This window comes from Chaetodon trifascialis, chromosome 10 (genome assembly GCF_039877785.1).
Source record: "Chaetodon trifascialis isolate fChaTrf1 chromosome 10, fChaTrf1.hap1, whole genome shotgun sequence".
Taxonomy (NCBI): Eukaryota; Metazoa; Chordata; class Actinopteri; order Chaetodontiformes; family Chaetodontidae; genus Chaetodon; species Chaetodon trifascialis.
Genome location: NC_092065.1, coordinates 15,533,844 through 15,550,279, shown reverse-complemented (window position 1 = coordinate 15,550,279; position 16,436 = coordinate 15,533,844). Strand labels below are relative to the sequence as shown.

General features: G+C 41.7%; 1 protein-coding gene across 4 annotated transcripts in view; it reads left to right on the top strand.

Moving 5' to 3' along the window:
- Nucleotides 1-1,742: 1,742 nt before the first annotated feature.
- Nucleotides 1,743-16,436, top strand: part of magi2b (membrane associated guanylate kinase, WW and PDZ domain containing 2b) — a 78,674-nt gene continuing 63,980 nt past the window's right edge. For all 4 annotated transcript variants that reach the window (XM_070971447.1, XM_070971450.1, XM_070971446.1 and 1 more), the window contains exon 1: nt 1,743-2,418. In XM_070971447.1, coding sequence (XP_070827548.1) covers nt 2,121-2,418 — 298 coding nt within the window. In that variant the 5' untranslated portion in view covers nt 1,743-2,120. The remainder of the gene's footprint in view (nt 2,419-16,436) is intronic.

Below are 16,436 nucleotides of genomic sequence, written 5' to 3'. Positions count from 1 at the left end.
CCATTATGACCTCAATGTCAAGACACTGAAGTAAGTAAAGTGACAGTCAAAGTGAATCCACTGCTCTTCATGGATTATTTACTGGTTGCAAATGCACAGGGGGCATGTGTACAGTAATGTTGTTTTGTAGGGAGGGTACTCACATTACAAAAGTCACATGCGTGCTCTTAACACACACACACTCACAGCACTGGCCCTGCTGAGAGTGGCAGTAAGAGGGACTGTCATCCTCATGAGTAGATGTGGAGGAGCAGCTCTTGACATATGTGTTAAATTTTGAATGAAACTTTGCTTCACCCATTTCAGAAAAGCCGTACAGCCATGAAAAAGTAATGGCAACAAAAGGATTTGTCATTTTCGGTTGCACTTGGACTTATGTCATCATAGCAATTATGTAACGGTGACCAACTTAAGCAGGGTGAGTTTAAAACCAGAAGTGCAGATGCTGGATGTTTTGGGTTTTTTTTCCATTTCAACAGTTAAAAAAAAACTGAGTCAGTGCACTACTTATTCATTCACCAACTGCTCATACAGTAAACCTGTAAAATGTTGATGTGAGATGATGAATAGAGGCACTCTCCTCTTACATTTATAACAGACCAGTGATCCGTGAACACAGAGGAATAAAGGTGTGTAAACCGTTAGAGTTTCAGGAGCTTGTCGTGCATGTAAGGTCTGATTTTTCAGCTGTAAACAGGACTGATGGTGCTGATCGTGCTACATGTGCTACTGTATTTGACACAGCAAAAAGACCCAGCAGAGTAGAGGTACATACAGGGCTGGATTAACACACCAAGGGCAAAGCAGTATAATGCTACCTGGGCAAAAATGTGCCATGGACCCGTGTTGAACTTCCATTTCCTCCGTTCTTTATATTAGCAAGTTTCTCTCAGTATTCCATCCCATAATGAACAGTTCTGCACCTCATGCACATTCAAAGCCCTATATGTAGAGAGCCAGAAAAAAAGTGGTGTGGAGGTTGGGTTGATGGATGGGCCCATAGCACTAACCCTAACCCTAACCCAACCCTAACCCTAACCCTGATCCTGAGACCTGCAATGAACAGTCACCTTAGTACTAACCATAACCACAATCTTTCAGACCATAGCTGCCATACGCAGATATTATAAAACCTGAGAATAAAAAAATGTAAAATAAATCCTTTGCAGTGGACATAAATCTGTATGTTTTGCACAACTATCTAATAATGATTTTCTTGTTTGGTGGTAGATGAGATATTCAATTCCACATATTTATTTAGTAAAATGTACCGTGTGTAAGCACAATAAAAACTGACTTAATAAAGGCTTTAAAGCAAAAGTTTAAATCTTCAGATTCCTATATCATGATATGATATAGGATAAATGATATAGGAGTTTTAAGATTTTTAATTTTGTTTGTTTATTTGTTTGCAGTATTAACAAAGAAACTTGAAAAGCTACAGCCACATGGTGAACCTGGAGCCTTTGGACCCCCTGAGGATTTGGTGCCTGGGGCAGATACCCATTTAGGCCAGCTTTGGCTATATAAAAATCTGCATTGCGTATTGAATAATAACCAGAAAACTACTTTGCTCTATAAAATACTATACTGTTCTTCTGTGTTTGAAAGGATGTTGCACAGTAAGCAAAACAACAAAACTCTAAAGCTATTTTAAGAGTAAAATCCAACATGTATGATGAGGTTTGTATGTAGTGTAAAGTGGTGTCCCTCCTCCATGTCATCGGCTGTGTGATCACAGTGAGCCCGAGGAAGCGCCCCTGGCAGTGTTGTGGGAGTGAAGCGCCTCCTGTGTTATTTCCCCTCCTCTCCATCCTCTCACTCCGAACCAGAACCATTCTTCTCTCCCCTCCTTCAGGCTTCACATCCGGGTCATCCGCCAGTATCTGTCTCTTGCGTCTGTGTGTCTGACAGAGTAATAATTATTTCATCCGCCGCCGTGCTGTACTGCAGCCCTCTGCCCGACTGCGTGGCTCGCCGAGCGGACACTGCGCGTGGCGTGCACCGGTGATGATGGAGCCACGGGCGCTGTGAAGCTGCAGCCGGTCGCACAAAGGCAGGGATGAGACGGTAGGAGGCTTTTCTGTGGGCCAGCCCGCGGTGATTAACTCGCCCTAACGATGTCTAAGAGCCTCAAGAAGAAAAACCATTGGACCAATAAAGTCCACGAAGCGGTGATAACCCGTGGAAAGGAAGGGGAGCTGGGGTTCGAGCTGAAAGGGGGCGCGGAGAACGGCCAGTTCCCCTACTTCGGCGAGGTGAAGCAGGGGAAGGGACTGATCCAGAGCGGAAAACTGGCCCAGGATGAGCTGCTGCTTGAGGTCAACAACATGCCAGTGGCCGGGCTCACCACCCGGGACGTGCTGGCCGTGATTAAACACTGCAAAGACCCGGTCCGCCTCAAATGTGTCAAGCAAGGTGAGATATGATGAACATGAGAGGAACCAGGAGCGCACCGCCGCGCGGATTTTAGGAGGCGGGGAGTATGTGTGTGCTGTGTTTGTGTGTGTGTGTGCAGCTGGTTTGACTAAGATGTCATTTGTGCAGTCATCTGTCAGTCTGCACTAAAGGGAGAAGCCGTGTGTTTAGGTGGACAAAGCGCAAACCCATGCTTAGGCCTGTGTGCTGGTTAAATGTAATTACGAGCCGTAATGATGGGTTCAGCTCATGCCTCTAATGATCGCATCGCAGCCGGGAGCAGACGCCGTTTGTTTATCAGTGTCGCTGGTTCGATGCCACAGCCCGGAGGGGGTGTGTCCGTTTAGGCGTCATGCCACAGCCTGCGGTTTTCTCCGTGTTTTGGTCGAGGACGGGGCTGGTTTCACCAAACAGGCCTGCGCCTGGATGAAATGTTTTTCTCTTTGCTGCTGTACAGCGTGAGCAGACAGACAGGCTTTACGCAGAAAACACACCGAGTCTGCATGCTGAAATTTCACACACACACACACACACACACACACACACACACACACACACACACACACACACACACACACACACACACACAGACGCATCACTTTTGGGCACATTACATAGACTTGCATTCATTTCCTACAGACTTACTAACCACAACCACTACTTGCCTAACCCTAACCCAAGTCTTCACCCTAACATGCTATGATTTACAATATGATACACACACACACACACACACACACACACACACACACACACTCATATATTTTGTTTATGAAATGTTCCTGAGTTCAGAAGTGGAAAATAATTGTGCAGGTCTCTTGCAATCATGGTCCAAGGAGCTTTGGAGTGTTTTGTTATTGTCAGCCGGTGCAGTGTCTTGTGTAATTGTTGTGGCCTCTGAAGCTTCAGGCTTGTTTTAGTGTTTCTGAGCATAGCAGGGGATTTATGGCAACAGTGTTGACTGAGTGACCTGCTTCTGTCAGCCAGTGTAAAAGCAGACAGGGTGTCTATAGGACTAGAACATTGGATTGAAGGAACAGCGGAGGAGATAGTTATCATCACACCCTCTGAGGCTCAGTGTAAGTCCTAATAAGTGGCTAAAAGGGCTGCGTTCTCAGCCATGAAATGAGCATTACAGTGGCTAGTTTCTGGGACACGAGTAAAGCAAAAATCAAATCACTTTTTATTTTTGGACATTGCAGAGGATTTGTCTTCACGCTCTTTGCCTGACTGCTCGCTCTCAATCTCAGTGTTACAAAGGGTTGCGTCAATGTGATTGATTATTGAGTTATAGCTGCTGACAGAGGAGGAGTGCGGCCTCGTGTGAGGGGTTAATGCTAATGTGCATGTATCTCAGGTCTCTTCTCTCCCTCCCTTCCTCTCTTATCCATTTAAACATGAGTCTGTTTATTGAACCACGCCACCTCACACCATTCCCGTGCTTAATGTGGTCTTTGCTAAGAACGTCCTTGAGCGCTCTGTTGTTTGTGCACAGCTTGTTGTCCCCTTCAGTATACTTTTTGTTCTCATCTCCTCTGTCTATTTGACTTCCATCCAATGGAGAGAGGAGTGTATTTATGGCAGTGTGCTTTGCAGACAGTTGCTGACACACTCACGGCCCGCTGAGGAATCATCGAGAAGCAGCCCAGTCGCTGTGCTCGGAGGCCACACACACGGCCGAATCAGAGATGGATGTCCTGTCAGGGTGCACACTCATGTCTGACTACTCATGCGAACTTGCACACAAACTTACACATTTTAACAGAGTATTTTCAGTCAGGTAGAAACACCCCTTCTCTCCCCGAGAGAGTACAGCAGTGACAGCGAGGCCTGGTGGACCTTCAGAGCAAGCTCTGCCTTGACCTCCTCTCACACACTATTTCAGCTGCACTCATCACAGATTTCAGGAAACACACACACACAAATACATAGCACAGGGCACTGCTTCATCAGTGTGAGAATACTATACACGTTTTACTTTTATTTGCTGCATTTTCACTTGACTTCTGAGCCAGCTTATAGACTGAGCCATGAACACAGACCGTATAGTTTTCACAAGTCCGTGTTGGCAAGTTTTCTTGCGCTTCACAACATGCAGGTGTGAGCAATGTGTATCAAGTCACCTTTTTATAGTGTCCATAGACGTCATGAGCTATAGAGCTAGCTATTAAATCAGTTAATCTATCAGTCAATCATGGCATGCTGTTTTGTTTTGTGAGACCCAAATGTGATAGTAGAATTGCCAGGAAAGAAATGTGCTTTGAGTGTGCATCTCAAGAGGGCTGCTATTTATTCTCCTACTGTGTGTGCGCGTGTGTGTCTAACTGCTTCAAGGGTCTCGGTCTCTGTCATGTAAATGGATGTGCTGTAAATAAATCTCCACTAATGGCAGTGTAACAACATAGCACACTGCACCAGCAAAATCAAAACAAAGCACAAAGATTTCTGCACTTACGGAAGCAATAGTCTGCAACGTTTGCCGTATAATCTGGAGCTGCTGAAGACGTTTTGATGCGTCACAGCAAGAAAAACACAGGTGTAAATAAAAAAATGAGTGATGGTTGAATTCCATTTAGCTGGTTCAGTGTCAGGCTGCTGGTGTTGTGCACGCTGGCTCACTGTCATGACCTGTGCTTTTGCTACAATGACATGTCAAAATGTCTGCTGGGAAAAAGGCCCACAGTCAGCGCGTCACTTCTCCTCCACGCTATTGAAAGCATCGCTTTTGAACTTGAACGATAAGAATACTTCCAAATGCATCCGTGATTAGAAAAAAACACGTAGTTATATATTTTCTTTTAAATGCTGGTTTGGTAATGAGTTATTGGCCGTGTCCATCTGTACGCAATTATCTGATAAACATCTCTCGCCCGTATTCATCTCCCCATCAGCACCAAGCAGGAGTGAAGTGCAACCGGCTGCTCGGCTCAGCGAGGCAGAAGTGCCATGAAGATCATAACCGCCGAGAGGTGTTAGAACAGTATGGAGAGGAGGGAGGTGTGAATGTGTGCGTGCATGTGCGTGTGTGTGTGTGAGAGAGAGAAAGAGTGAGAAAGTAAGGTGGAGTTTTAAGAGAAGTGTATGGTGAAGGTGTGAGAATACACACTTTGGGAAACAGAAAATTCCATCTTGTGATTTTTTTTTGATTATCTCTTTAAATTGATTTTCTAAAGTGCTTGTTTTGTGCCAACTAGTCATAAAGACTAAAGCACAATAGATAAGATATTACAGTGATAGTCTTTGTCTTTGCTTTCTTCCTATAAGCGGAATAGCTACAGGTTAGTTTACACGACATTGTGCTAGAATTATTTCAGAGTTTCATACTTTTTGGTTTGGTCAGTTTCATTTCTTTAAATCCTATTTATCAGTTAGTTGAAAGAAAAAGATGAAAAATCATATATGAATCCACTTTTAAATAACCCAGGTCTCTTTTTAGTTGCCTGTAATTGGCATTAATCCTTTTCCATAAATAGCTACAGTGATATAAATAATGTTGTCAGCTATTTTTGGTCTTGTATTTCTTCATTCAGATTATATTAGGGACATCATCCCAGGCTGAATCCACAACAAATGATGCTCAGATTTACATAAGAATAAACAGAATATCAAAAGTGATGTTTTCCCTACCTGAAAGGACTTAGCTGTGGATAAGAAATGCAGACTTAAAACCAGAAATATGTCACTGCTAGCTGATATTGCCTGTTTAAAATACAATTTTCTTCTTTCCAAATTGTGTTTTTGCCTCTCAGAGAGGAGTGTGGGGGAGGAAGACCCCAGGACATTTCATCCACTCGGGATGAGAACAATATGTTGTGAAAAACAACATGAATTCAAATGTGAACATGCCCTTTAACATCTAAGTGGAGCACAGTGGGCCTCTGTCACACTGTGCTGCAGCTCTCGGCCACAGCCTATGTAGGGCAGGGCAGGCCAGGGAACTCTCTATTTACTAATGAAGTGGTAAAAAAGGTTTATGAGTATAACCACTTTATCTGAAATATAAAATTCTCTCTTAAACTGCAAAGTTAGAACTGAAAAAGTTCTTACATGTGCATGATGTATGCTAACATGATAATGAAGCTAAAGCTGCATGTCATCCTTTCTACCACAAATTCGACCTAACACAAAATGTGTGTATCCTTACAGTCAAAAAACATAGTTGGAAAAGCAACACGGTGGTCAGATGCTTTAATGTTCTTATTTTCAAATAGCATGTTTCACTTTTACATAGAAAAGAATTTGAGGAGGAGGAATAATTGATGAGTTTGGCAAATGTAATGCTGTCTAGTGCAAGTTTTGGCGTGAGCTGCTGGAGTATAAGCTTCCCAAAACTAAATCTAGTACAGAACAGAGCTGCTGTCTTTTCTCTGAACTGTGATACCGTGGCTCCCATTTTTCTAACATAACCTCTAACCTCCTAAAATAATGCCGTTAGCTAATAACAGATCACCTGCCTTTGGAAGTAGGTTACTACTGTAGGTAGTGATCCAGTTATCTGGGCATGCTAATGCTTGCAGCTTATGTTAGAGCAGATAAATTCACAGTGGCCGTTTAATCTTTTCCTGACACCTTTCTGTTGTACTTGTGGTTTAAACAAAGACACCATGCACAAAACTTCAGCATGTGGAGAAGATTCACTGTCTGTGTAGAGCCACTGACTGTAAAACTGCCTGAGTCATACAAAATAAAGCCACAGCCATGTTGCAGCATGAGGTCTACAATTGGCATTTTTACTTTTTCTAGAACTAGACCTCTGAGGATTGTAAGAAGTTGTCAAGTTTTCTGACTCGACTGTCCGAGTCCTGCCAGTCCTCTTAATGCGGGTACAGTATGGAGGGACAGATGGAGCAGAGGGAGAGAAGGCGACCTTCTTCCCCTCTCATGTTGCTTTGTTGATGAGAAGCTTGAAGAATCAGTGCATAACATCCTGTCTGCTCTGTTGGTATTAATAACTCAACAAGAGATGAGTTCTGTCAGAGGCTGAGGATGATTTTATTGAGGCTAGAAGCTGCTGGAGCTCCGCTCAGAGGATCAAACTCAAGCTCAGGCAGCCAATGACCAAATGTCTAACTGGTCCAGTTAAGTGAATTAGGTCAATGTAATTCTCCTCACCGTGGACACACTGCATGGGACAATCTGGGACGGTGCTGCTGCATGTGTTTGTGAAATGCAGATAGAAGTGGTATTTGTGAATGTAAGAGCTGACTGAAAAGAGGTTTTGTCAGAACGTTTTTGCTCGCCTTAAGTCATAATAGGATCAGATTTTCTACCAACCATGGTGATGTGAAATGTCTGATTTGTCTGACATTTACTTATTGTAGTAATAGTGGCGTATGATTGGTTGTGATGCCCTGTGATCACAATGTGATTGAGCTGGAGATTTTGGCCCAAAGGTTTTCCGCACTTACATCATGGGTCACCATGGCGATGTGACTATATGATTCAGTTTTTGCAAAAACAGGCCGCAATTCACAAGAAGGATGTTGCCTTTAAAACCAGATCATTTGGCTGAGATAAAACACCATATTCTTATGATTATTCATGATGGCTCTATGTGTGTGTGTGTGTGTGTGTGTGTGTGTGTGTGTGTGTGTGTGTGTGTGTGTGTGTGTGTGTGTGTGTGTGTGTGTGCGTGTGTGTAGTAAGTTGTTGACGTGTCTTTGTATTCGACATTTCAGCATTATATCAGCTGTTTTAGTGAAGAGAGAGAGCTGGACAGAAGTTTATCAAAATAACTGGTCATTCAATAAAGACTTCACAACACAAAACACACAAACTGTTAATGACAGCAGTCGTGTCCTACAGCAGCCATGTTTCTTTCTTTCTGTGCCTGTATATTGGTGTCCATGTGTCTACACCTCTTGCTTTTTCGTATATGAATCAAATCCTATTACATTCTTTTGGCCAATTCCTTTTCGGCAGCAACGTTTTGGCATTGTGTGGAGTAAATTTATATTTTGGACTTTTCTACTCTGTCTAAAAATTTCCACACCCCATCAAGTCGTCAGTGCTGAGCCCACAGAAATGAGCAGGACAGTTCTGTCCTTTTATACTTAACACTGCACATGTGTGTAGAACCCGTTTTCACGTCTGTGTATCACGTTTATTTGTATTTACTCATCTGACCACTTGGTGGAGCATCCTTGGTGGTGTTTCTGGTTTGTAAAAGCAGCATACATTTTTGACTGTGCCAGTCTTCATGCCCCACTGGAGGTTTTGTAGTACCTCAAATTTGTACTTAAGTACAGTACTTGACTAATTTAGGTACATTTCACCACTGGCACACGGTCACTACCGTCCTCATGGCTGTCGCACGCGCTCCTGGCACCCTGCTTGTTTTCCCCCTGCTGGCCTCAGTCACTCTGCAGGTGGGAGGGTTCAGTGAGGCCACTGTAGCTGTGAGACAAAACCATCTCTCACCTCCAGAGATGAAGGCAGGCGGGACATCTAGCTCATCACGACTGCTGCATCAACGTGAACTGAAAGTTACTCAGGCTGTGTGTGGACTTGTGTGTCTGTAAGTGCGTGTTCCCTCTGCTGGTGCACACATACAGAGAGAACCAATTCACAGTATATTACATAAGGTCTGCCTTCAGAATGGTATGTAGTGTATGTAGGTAACTTTCTGAGTGTGACAGTGGAGCCAGGTTTGCGGTGAACCCCACCCCTCTGCCTCCCAGTTTCAGAGAATCATATCTTATTCAGTCAGGCATGGCAGCACAGAAGGCAGCGGATGGTTTTCATTCATTGACATAGTGTAGATTAGCCAGCAGCGCTAATCTGATAGCTTTGCTGTGAGCTTCAGATCTGAATGAGAAGGATTATAAAAACTGGCGTCAGGAGCTGCTCCAGCTGCAGCACCGAAACTGGTGGATGGCTACCAACAATGTTCTGAGAATTTCTGACTTTCTAAAGATGCTCACCATCGTTCCTGAGCTAAATACCTTGAATTGGAGCCAACTCACAAACATGGTATTAAATGCTCTGAATGTGCAAGACATGACAGACATTGTCACGATATTGAGTCAAAGCCCTTTGTATACATTGACACCTCCACTGCTTAAAAATCCTCGAATTCATCTGCTGCTTTTTAGCAATATCAAGATAAAATGGATTTCAGCTGAATTTAAGTCATCACTGCATTGCATAGAATAAGTTAATGGTAAAGCATGCTGGACTGTTTAAACATGAGCCTAACTTGCACTGCTGACCTAATCATATTCATTGCAGCAGCAGCAGCAGGCAGCTTCCTGTCTCACTGGGAGAAATCTCAGCTGATGTGTTTTAGTGCTTCATTTGCATTCAAGTTCATTTCATCACTGTAGTTCATATTTCCTACCAGCAGAGGACAGTAGCTGTCTATCAGTTACTACTTATTACTACTTGAGGGAAAGTAGTACTGACAGTTGTTGCTGTCTGTAGTGCTGAACTGCTCTGTAACTATAGAAACTGTAAATGGAGACTGGTGATTGTAAATATGACCAGAGGATGTGTGCTGAGTTCACCCTGTCTGGAATCATGTTGTATATTTCTGCCAAAGAAACTCCACTGTTTGAGACTGGATGGTACAAGATTATGTCCCTTAGCAATAAAATCCAGTTAACTGCTGTAGGTTGAAGATGTTTGTTTATATATTTAATTTGTTTGTGTTTTAAATAGAAAATCATGATGCTGATACCCTGAAAAATGTGGGTTAATAAAATTTGTGGACTTGTGAACTCACCTTTCCAGATACTGTTCTTGTTTTCCTCCATAATCCAGAGAGCACACTGTCAACAGGGACTATCTATTTATTAGACATTTGTCCCACATAGATACAATGTGGACCATCCACACTGTATTCACTGGAGCAGGGACATTTTCTGATAATAAAGAAAACATTGCTGTTGAATTTGTTTTGAATGCATATGTAAAAGAGTTTTTTTTATGTATATTATATTCTGTACATGTATCTGAGGTTGGCTCTCACTCCTAAAAACTGTACCAGCCAGAAACGGTCTGAAAACAAATAGATTCAGGAATTTTATACAGTGTTGACAGCAGTACTTTGTTAGCATTGTCAAATCTAGATGTGTATTTTATTATGAATAGCTGTTGACGCCAAATATTTGGAGCTATGGATATGATAACAGAAGGAAGTGAGGATCAGCATGTTAATGAGTCAGACCAAAATGTCTGCTTAGTGAAGATCTTGTAACTCGTTTTCCACCTGACTTGTTAGGATCTGAGTTATGGTCACTTCTCACTGACTTTATGTGCTGGGTGTGTATGATATTCCTGATCATATAGTTCATCCTAACGTAATGAGGAAAAGAAAGGAGCAGTCACATCAGTACAGTTGAGCTGAATTAAATTCATTTAGCTTTGGATTTAGCCGCATGAAGGGCCCCTGTATTGATACATACAGGCTTTATTAGACTATCAGACCATAGCAGCCAAATGAAGCATTGGAATCATTATGATGCTCAGAAGGCGGCCCTCTCTCAGCCGCAGCCACGATTATTAATTTTTTGTATTGACCGGGAGCACACCCCTGCTGGTTTTAACCCCTCGAGTTATCGACCGCTGCACCCTCGAAGCAATGAGTTTCTTATTACTCTCTGTTGCCTTAAATGTTCTGTCATATCTTGCCCTCTTTCTATTTTTCTCCCCATCATTGTTACTCAGCTTCCTGCTGCTATAGAACAGAGGATAAAGGGTTGGAGCCCGCACACACCTTTACCCTTCCTCTAGAGTTTTATCCCCTGACTGTTTCTCCATCCTCTCTCTTCTTCTGCAGCTCTCAGGCACTCTGTTTCTTTAATTCTCATTAAGATGCATCCTGCTTGTTGTTCCTGATAGAGTGTGAGGGGCGCTGCTTGAACTGGAGAGTGCAATCAGGAGTGACAAACATCTCCATATAGCCACATTTAAAACAGAACCCACCACATACACGAAAAACATTCATCAGCATAGATGCGTGAGGTGAGGGTAGACGAGGAATTAATTTGCTTGCCATGGGAGAAGGATGGAATATTAGGGTTGGCAATTCCTATAACCTCCCTCTTTTAATCTTGAAGTCTCATTTGTAGTGTGGGCTTATTTCTCTTTGTAGTGACTTGGAGGTTGTAAATGTGTGTCTGGCCTTGATTACGGCGCTGTAGAGAAAGACATGGAGGAACATCATCATTAAGACTACTCTGAGGATGGGGGGATCAATATTAAGACCTTTAGGAGAGAGGTTCTGTCATTTACTATTAATAATGGGCCCTGCTGCCTGCTGTAATAATGCCATTAGGAGTACTGGAAACAGATACTTCATTCACATCTAAATGGCCTTACACCCACATGTAGAAAATCAGTACATACACTGTATAATTCACATATACACTCACTCTCTCTCTCTCTCTCTCTCTCTCTCTCACACACACACACACACACACACACACTGAGGCCTGCTCAAACTACCTGTGCCTAATTAGGACTGTAAAACTGAAAAAGTAGACCAGGTCAGATCAGGGTTGTTTTAACAACCACTGGAGAGGTGGGTGAGGAGACAAAGAGGGAGAAATTTGGTAACTAAAATACTGGATCGGACAAAGGAGGCACAGAGAGGAGAAACTGGGTGGTTAATGGAAGATCACAATAGTAGAGATATGTGGGTAGAGGGAAATGAAAAAGGACATTAGAAAAACAAGGTCTTTAGAGAAGAAGACATAAGGAACAAGTCCGGGTCTAAAGAAATCAATTTAAGAAAAGATATAACTTAATTTGATATAGTGATGCTCAATATCCATTCAGTGGACATATAAAGTCCCGATTACAAGCAATAAAATCAGCAGTGTTTACAATTTTTTTATAATTTGTCCATGACCCTCATAAATGGTTGGTTTAATGCCATATACAGTATGTGTAAAGTTTGCATTAAGCTTGTTTTGAATTATTGTTTTTATTTTGTTTTCATAAGAAATACATTTTATTTTGAAAGCTGGTGACAAACGAAAATTGATATGGTATGGAAAGGTAATGGCAAACTGCGGTAAAGCTCGGACCCTCCAGCAATTAGCCAGCAAAAACATGGACGAGTATAATTTTGTAGAAATTTGCAACAGGGTACTTATTTGATTCATGTTTTTGTAAGTATTCTGAGTTTATTTTTATGCGTCAAGCTAGCTACGTTTGTGTTTCTAGTAGCCAAGTAATGTAACGTTCACATTTCTGTTCAAGCTAGTTAAGCTAGTTAGCTATAATGGTAGCTAGCTCTTACGTTGGTGCACCTCACATACACGCACTAACACACATACACACACTCCTCGTTTCCATCTCTTCAGAGGGCATTACCTTAAATCCATTTCCGATAGACTTACCCAAATCCCAACCAACCATATCTTTACCTGCACTTACAGTATGATCGCAGTGTATGATTGCAGATAACACGCCACTACAGATACTCACCTTATGTTATGCATAACAGGTTACAAGACGGCTGCAGCAGCTGGATGAAAGGCCTCCATGCATGATCGACCACCAGTTTGCCTAAATGTGCATTCAACACTTACAGGGTTGACTACGGTCCTTTACAGCTATGGGGAACAGATCAGGGGGTTTCATCTATAATAACCAACTTCACTGTTCATACACCATAATAAACTAAATAAAGTCAGTCATATTTTTTCTTGGACATATAGCCAAGTTTTTCCTTAGCAAATACTGTATATTACACATTTATTCACATGAAACATTTTACAGATATACAATAAATATTTATTGACCGCAGTCATGAATATTTGTACATGGAAATACAGTACAAGTGAAGGATTCACTGAATCCATATTAGAAAAATGTGAATACAGATGTTGACATTATAGAACATAATGTTCAATTTTCTCAGTTGTTACAGGTATCTAGCCTAGTTTTGTGAGCTGATGCTGGAGCTTCGCGTAGTCATCCCATCATGCGTAATACTTCAGATACATTGTGAGTTTCCTGACGCCGAGGGAAGATACGCCCCCCGACTGAATCTTTACTCGTAGCTGGCGATGACCTCCTCCTTGTCTGGATGCTCTTATTGTGAAGACACATCCAGCAGGATGTTTATCTTCAGAATCTTAGCATCGGCATCGGTTTTTTCCACCGATAACCAATAGAATTAATTAATGTATTTTGAAACGCGCTCCCATGGCTCTGATGCAGCCATCTCTCCGTCTGAAGTCACCGATGGCACAGTCTGTTGCTGATTATTGATCGCAGTGAAATGCCAGACACTGTGGAAACCTGCCTGTGAGGTATTGGTGATGTGAGCGTTTTACGAAAATCCACTTGCCCGGCAGTGCACTGCTGGCGCACAGAGTTTACCAGGTCTGGGGTGGCGAGCTTTTGAGTGAGTTTTAAGAAATGCTGCTGGAAGGCCCCTGCACTTTTAGTTTTAAAAATAATTAAACTTAAAAACATTTCAATCAAGATTTTGTGTTTGTGTTATTTTACAAAGTCTTTCTTTCAGTGTACGCAAAACAAACCAACAGTATACTGTATTCATTCCAATCCCAGGTGTGTTACTCTAAATTTTGACACCAAAATTTTTATTTTAGTATCGGTACTAAATATCGGTTTTTGCTGGGTTTGCATATGAGGACCGTGCTGATTGCTAACTGCAAGCCAGCGGTTGGTGTTAGCTTGTGCTATGTGGCAAAACACTCCTTGCTTAGTTCGTGAAAAACTGCAAAATGAACACAGCTTAATATTTGTGAATGCTGGCATCTCCCTGGAACATGTATTAAATCATTTGCAAGATCAGAAACGTGATGTGATGTACCAAAAGCTACGGTAGCAGTGAGCTAACGTTTGATGGCTGAAGTCGTAGTCTTGAAGCTAGCGGTTAGCCTTACATCGTTCGCAATGGCAAAACACACACGCTACAGCATGCAAGAGTTCGCGCTAATCTACAAAAGAAACACACAGCTAATTATTTGTATACTTACATGTCCCTCCTCTGCACATATTCCATGCAAAGCTGGAAGTGAGCCCTCCTTTAGAGAAAGTCTCCCAGCTAATCCTGCCTTGTACTGACCGAAATTGGAGAAACAGTCAGCCTCAAAGTGGTTAGCACACACCAACAGGTTTATGCCAACTGTAGTGGGGACGTCGCATTCAAAAATTCAATTCACACTGCTCTGGGTTTTTCATAATATGGGACCTTTAAAGTAATTTAGATAGAATGTTCATTGTTAAAATACTAATTCTCCCAATTATAGATACTGGTAGTGACATCCATTTATCAACAGACTCATTAATTTCTATCATTAAAGGTTCATAGTTATCGCTAACAACATGCTCCAGCCTAGTCAAAATCTGTACTCCCAGATATTTAAATTGTTCTACAATATTAAATTAAATTGCTTCAGAGATTGGGTTCTTTCTTTCATTTGCATTAAGTAGTAGTATAGAGGACTTAGTATTATTTACTTTATATCCTGAAACGTCACCATATGCCTGTATTAGTTGTAACAAGGCCGGGATTGATTTCCTTTGTTTTGACATCATTAAAATTACGTCATCAGCATACAAGGCTATTCTGTGCTCTGTTGGCCCCACTGCTATTGCAAGAGGTTCTATTGCCAGTGTAAACAGTAGGGGTGAAAGAGGGCAACCTTGCTGGCAATCTTTACGGATTTTATTGGCTTTGAAACATTTGTTATAATTTCAGTTGTAGAGTGTTTATATATCACCTGAACCCATTTTATAAAGTTATTCCCACACCCAAATTTTTCTAAAACCCTGAAAAGATAAGTCCATTTGACCCTATCAAAGGCCTTTTCAGCATCTAATAATAGCAGCGCGGTGTCAGGCATTTATTTGCATAAAAGATATACAAAATCCTTCTCACATTATGAAAACCTTGTCTTCCCATTATAAATCCGTTTTGGTCTCTATCAGTAATATTTGGCAACAATTTTTGTAAGGGTTTCTCTAAAAGTTTATATATTATCTTCAAAGGTCAGAATTTAACAAAGGGTCACATGTTTTCAAATTTGTTAGAGTGTTTACCTGGTTTTGGAAGTAAAGTAAGCATCAGCAATTTGTTTTTAAATTTTTTATACAGATCAGCTGGAAGACTGTCTGGTCCAGCCCTTTTCCCTGACTTCATATTATCGATGGCATGTCCTATGCTAACTTTACTTTACTGACAAGTTGAAGCTCTCCCTGGGTTCTCCAAAGATGCTCAACTGCATCCTGCTGTTGGCTTCAACAGCATGTTGATGTCGATATGATTGTATTTGAATGAATTTCATTTGAAGAGCCTTCTGGGAATGAGTAAAATTAGGGATATTACTTATTTTTAATATGTTATGTACAGTTAATTGCAATTTGTTTTATACATGTCGATAACCTCTGTTTTAAAAAAATCCTCATATAAACACACCCTTCTGCACAAGTATTTAAGCTCACCTGTTTCATTCATTCATCCCTCATTCCATGCCCTCAACCCTAACCCTTCAACCCTCAACCCTCACCTGTCAACCCTCAACCCTCTCAAGTTTGTAGCTTGTGAGTCTGGCATGTTTACATGCAATGCAATCATTAATAAAGTTATATCTCATCTCATTTCATCTCATACACCGTTAGAAAGCTTAGATCCCCGCAAATCGATTGACACAACAGCAGACAAACAACCATGTTAAAAACTGACACAACATTGATGCTACTCACCGATTACACCTCTCGGTGATACACATATCGATAACACTCTGACAAACAGTCATCCACAAAAGTCCAGACAATTTTGCAATTATTTTACTGTATTATTTATTGGTTTGGTTGGTTTTTGTTTTTTCATTTTTTACTTTGGGTGAAAGGCCATTATCCACACTCACATTCACATCTAAGCTGTATGTCTTTGGACTGTGGGAGGAAAACGGAGCACCTGGAGTAAACCCACGCAAACATATATTCATGATTCATCCATCCATCCATTTTCTATGCCGCTTATCCCTTCCGGGGTCGCGGGGCGGCCGGAGCCTATCTGGGCTGTCAACGGGCGA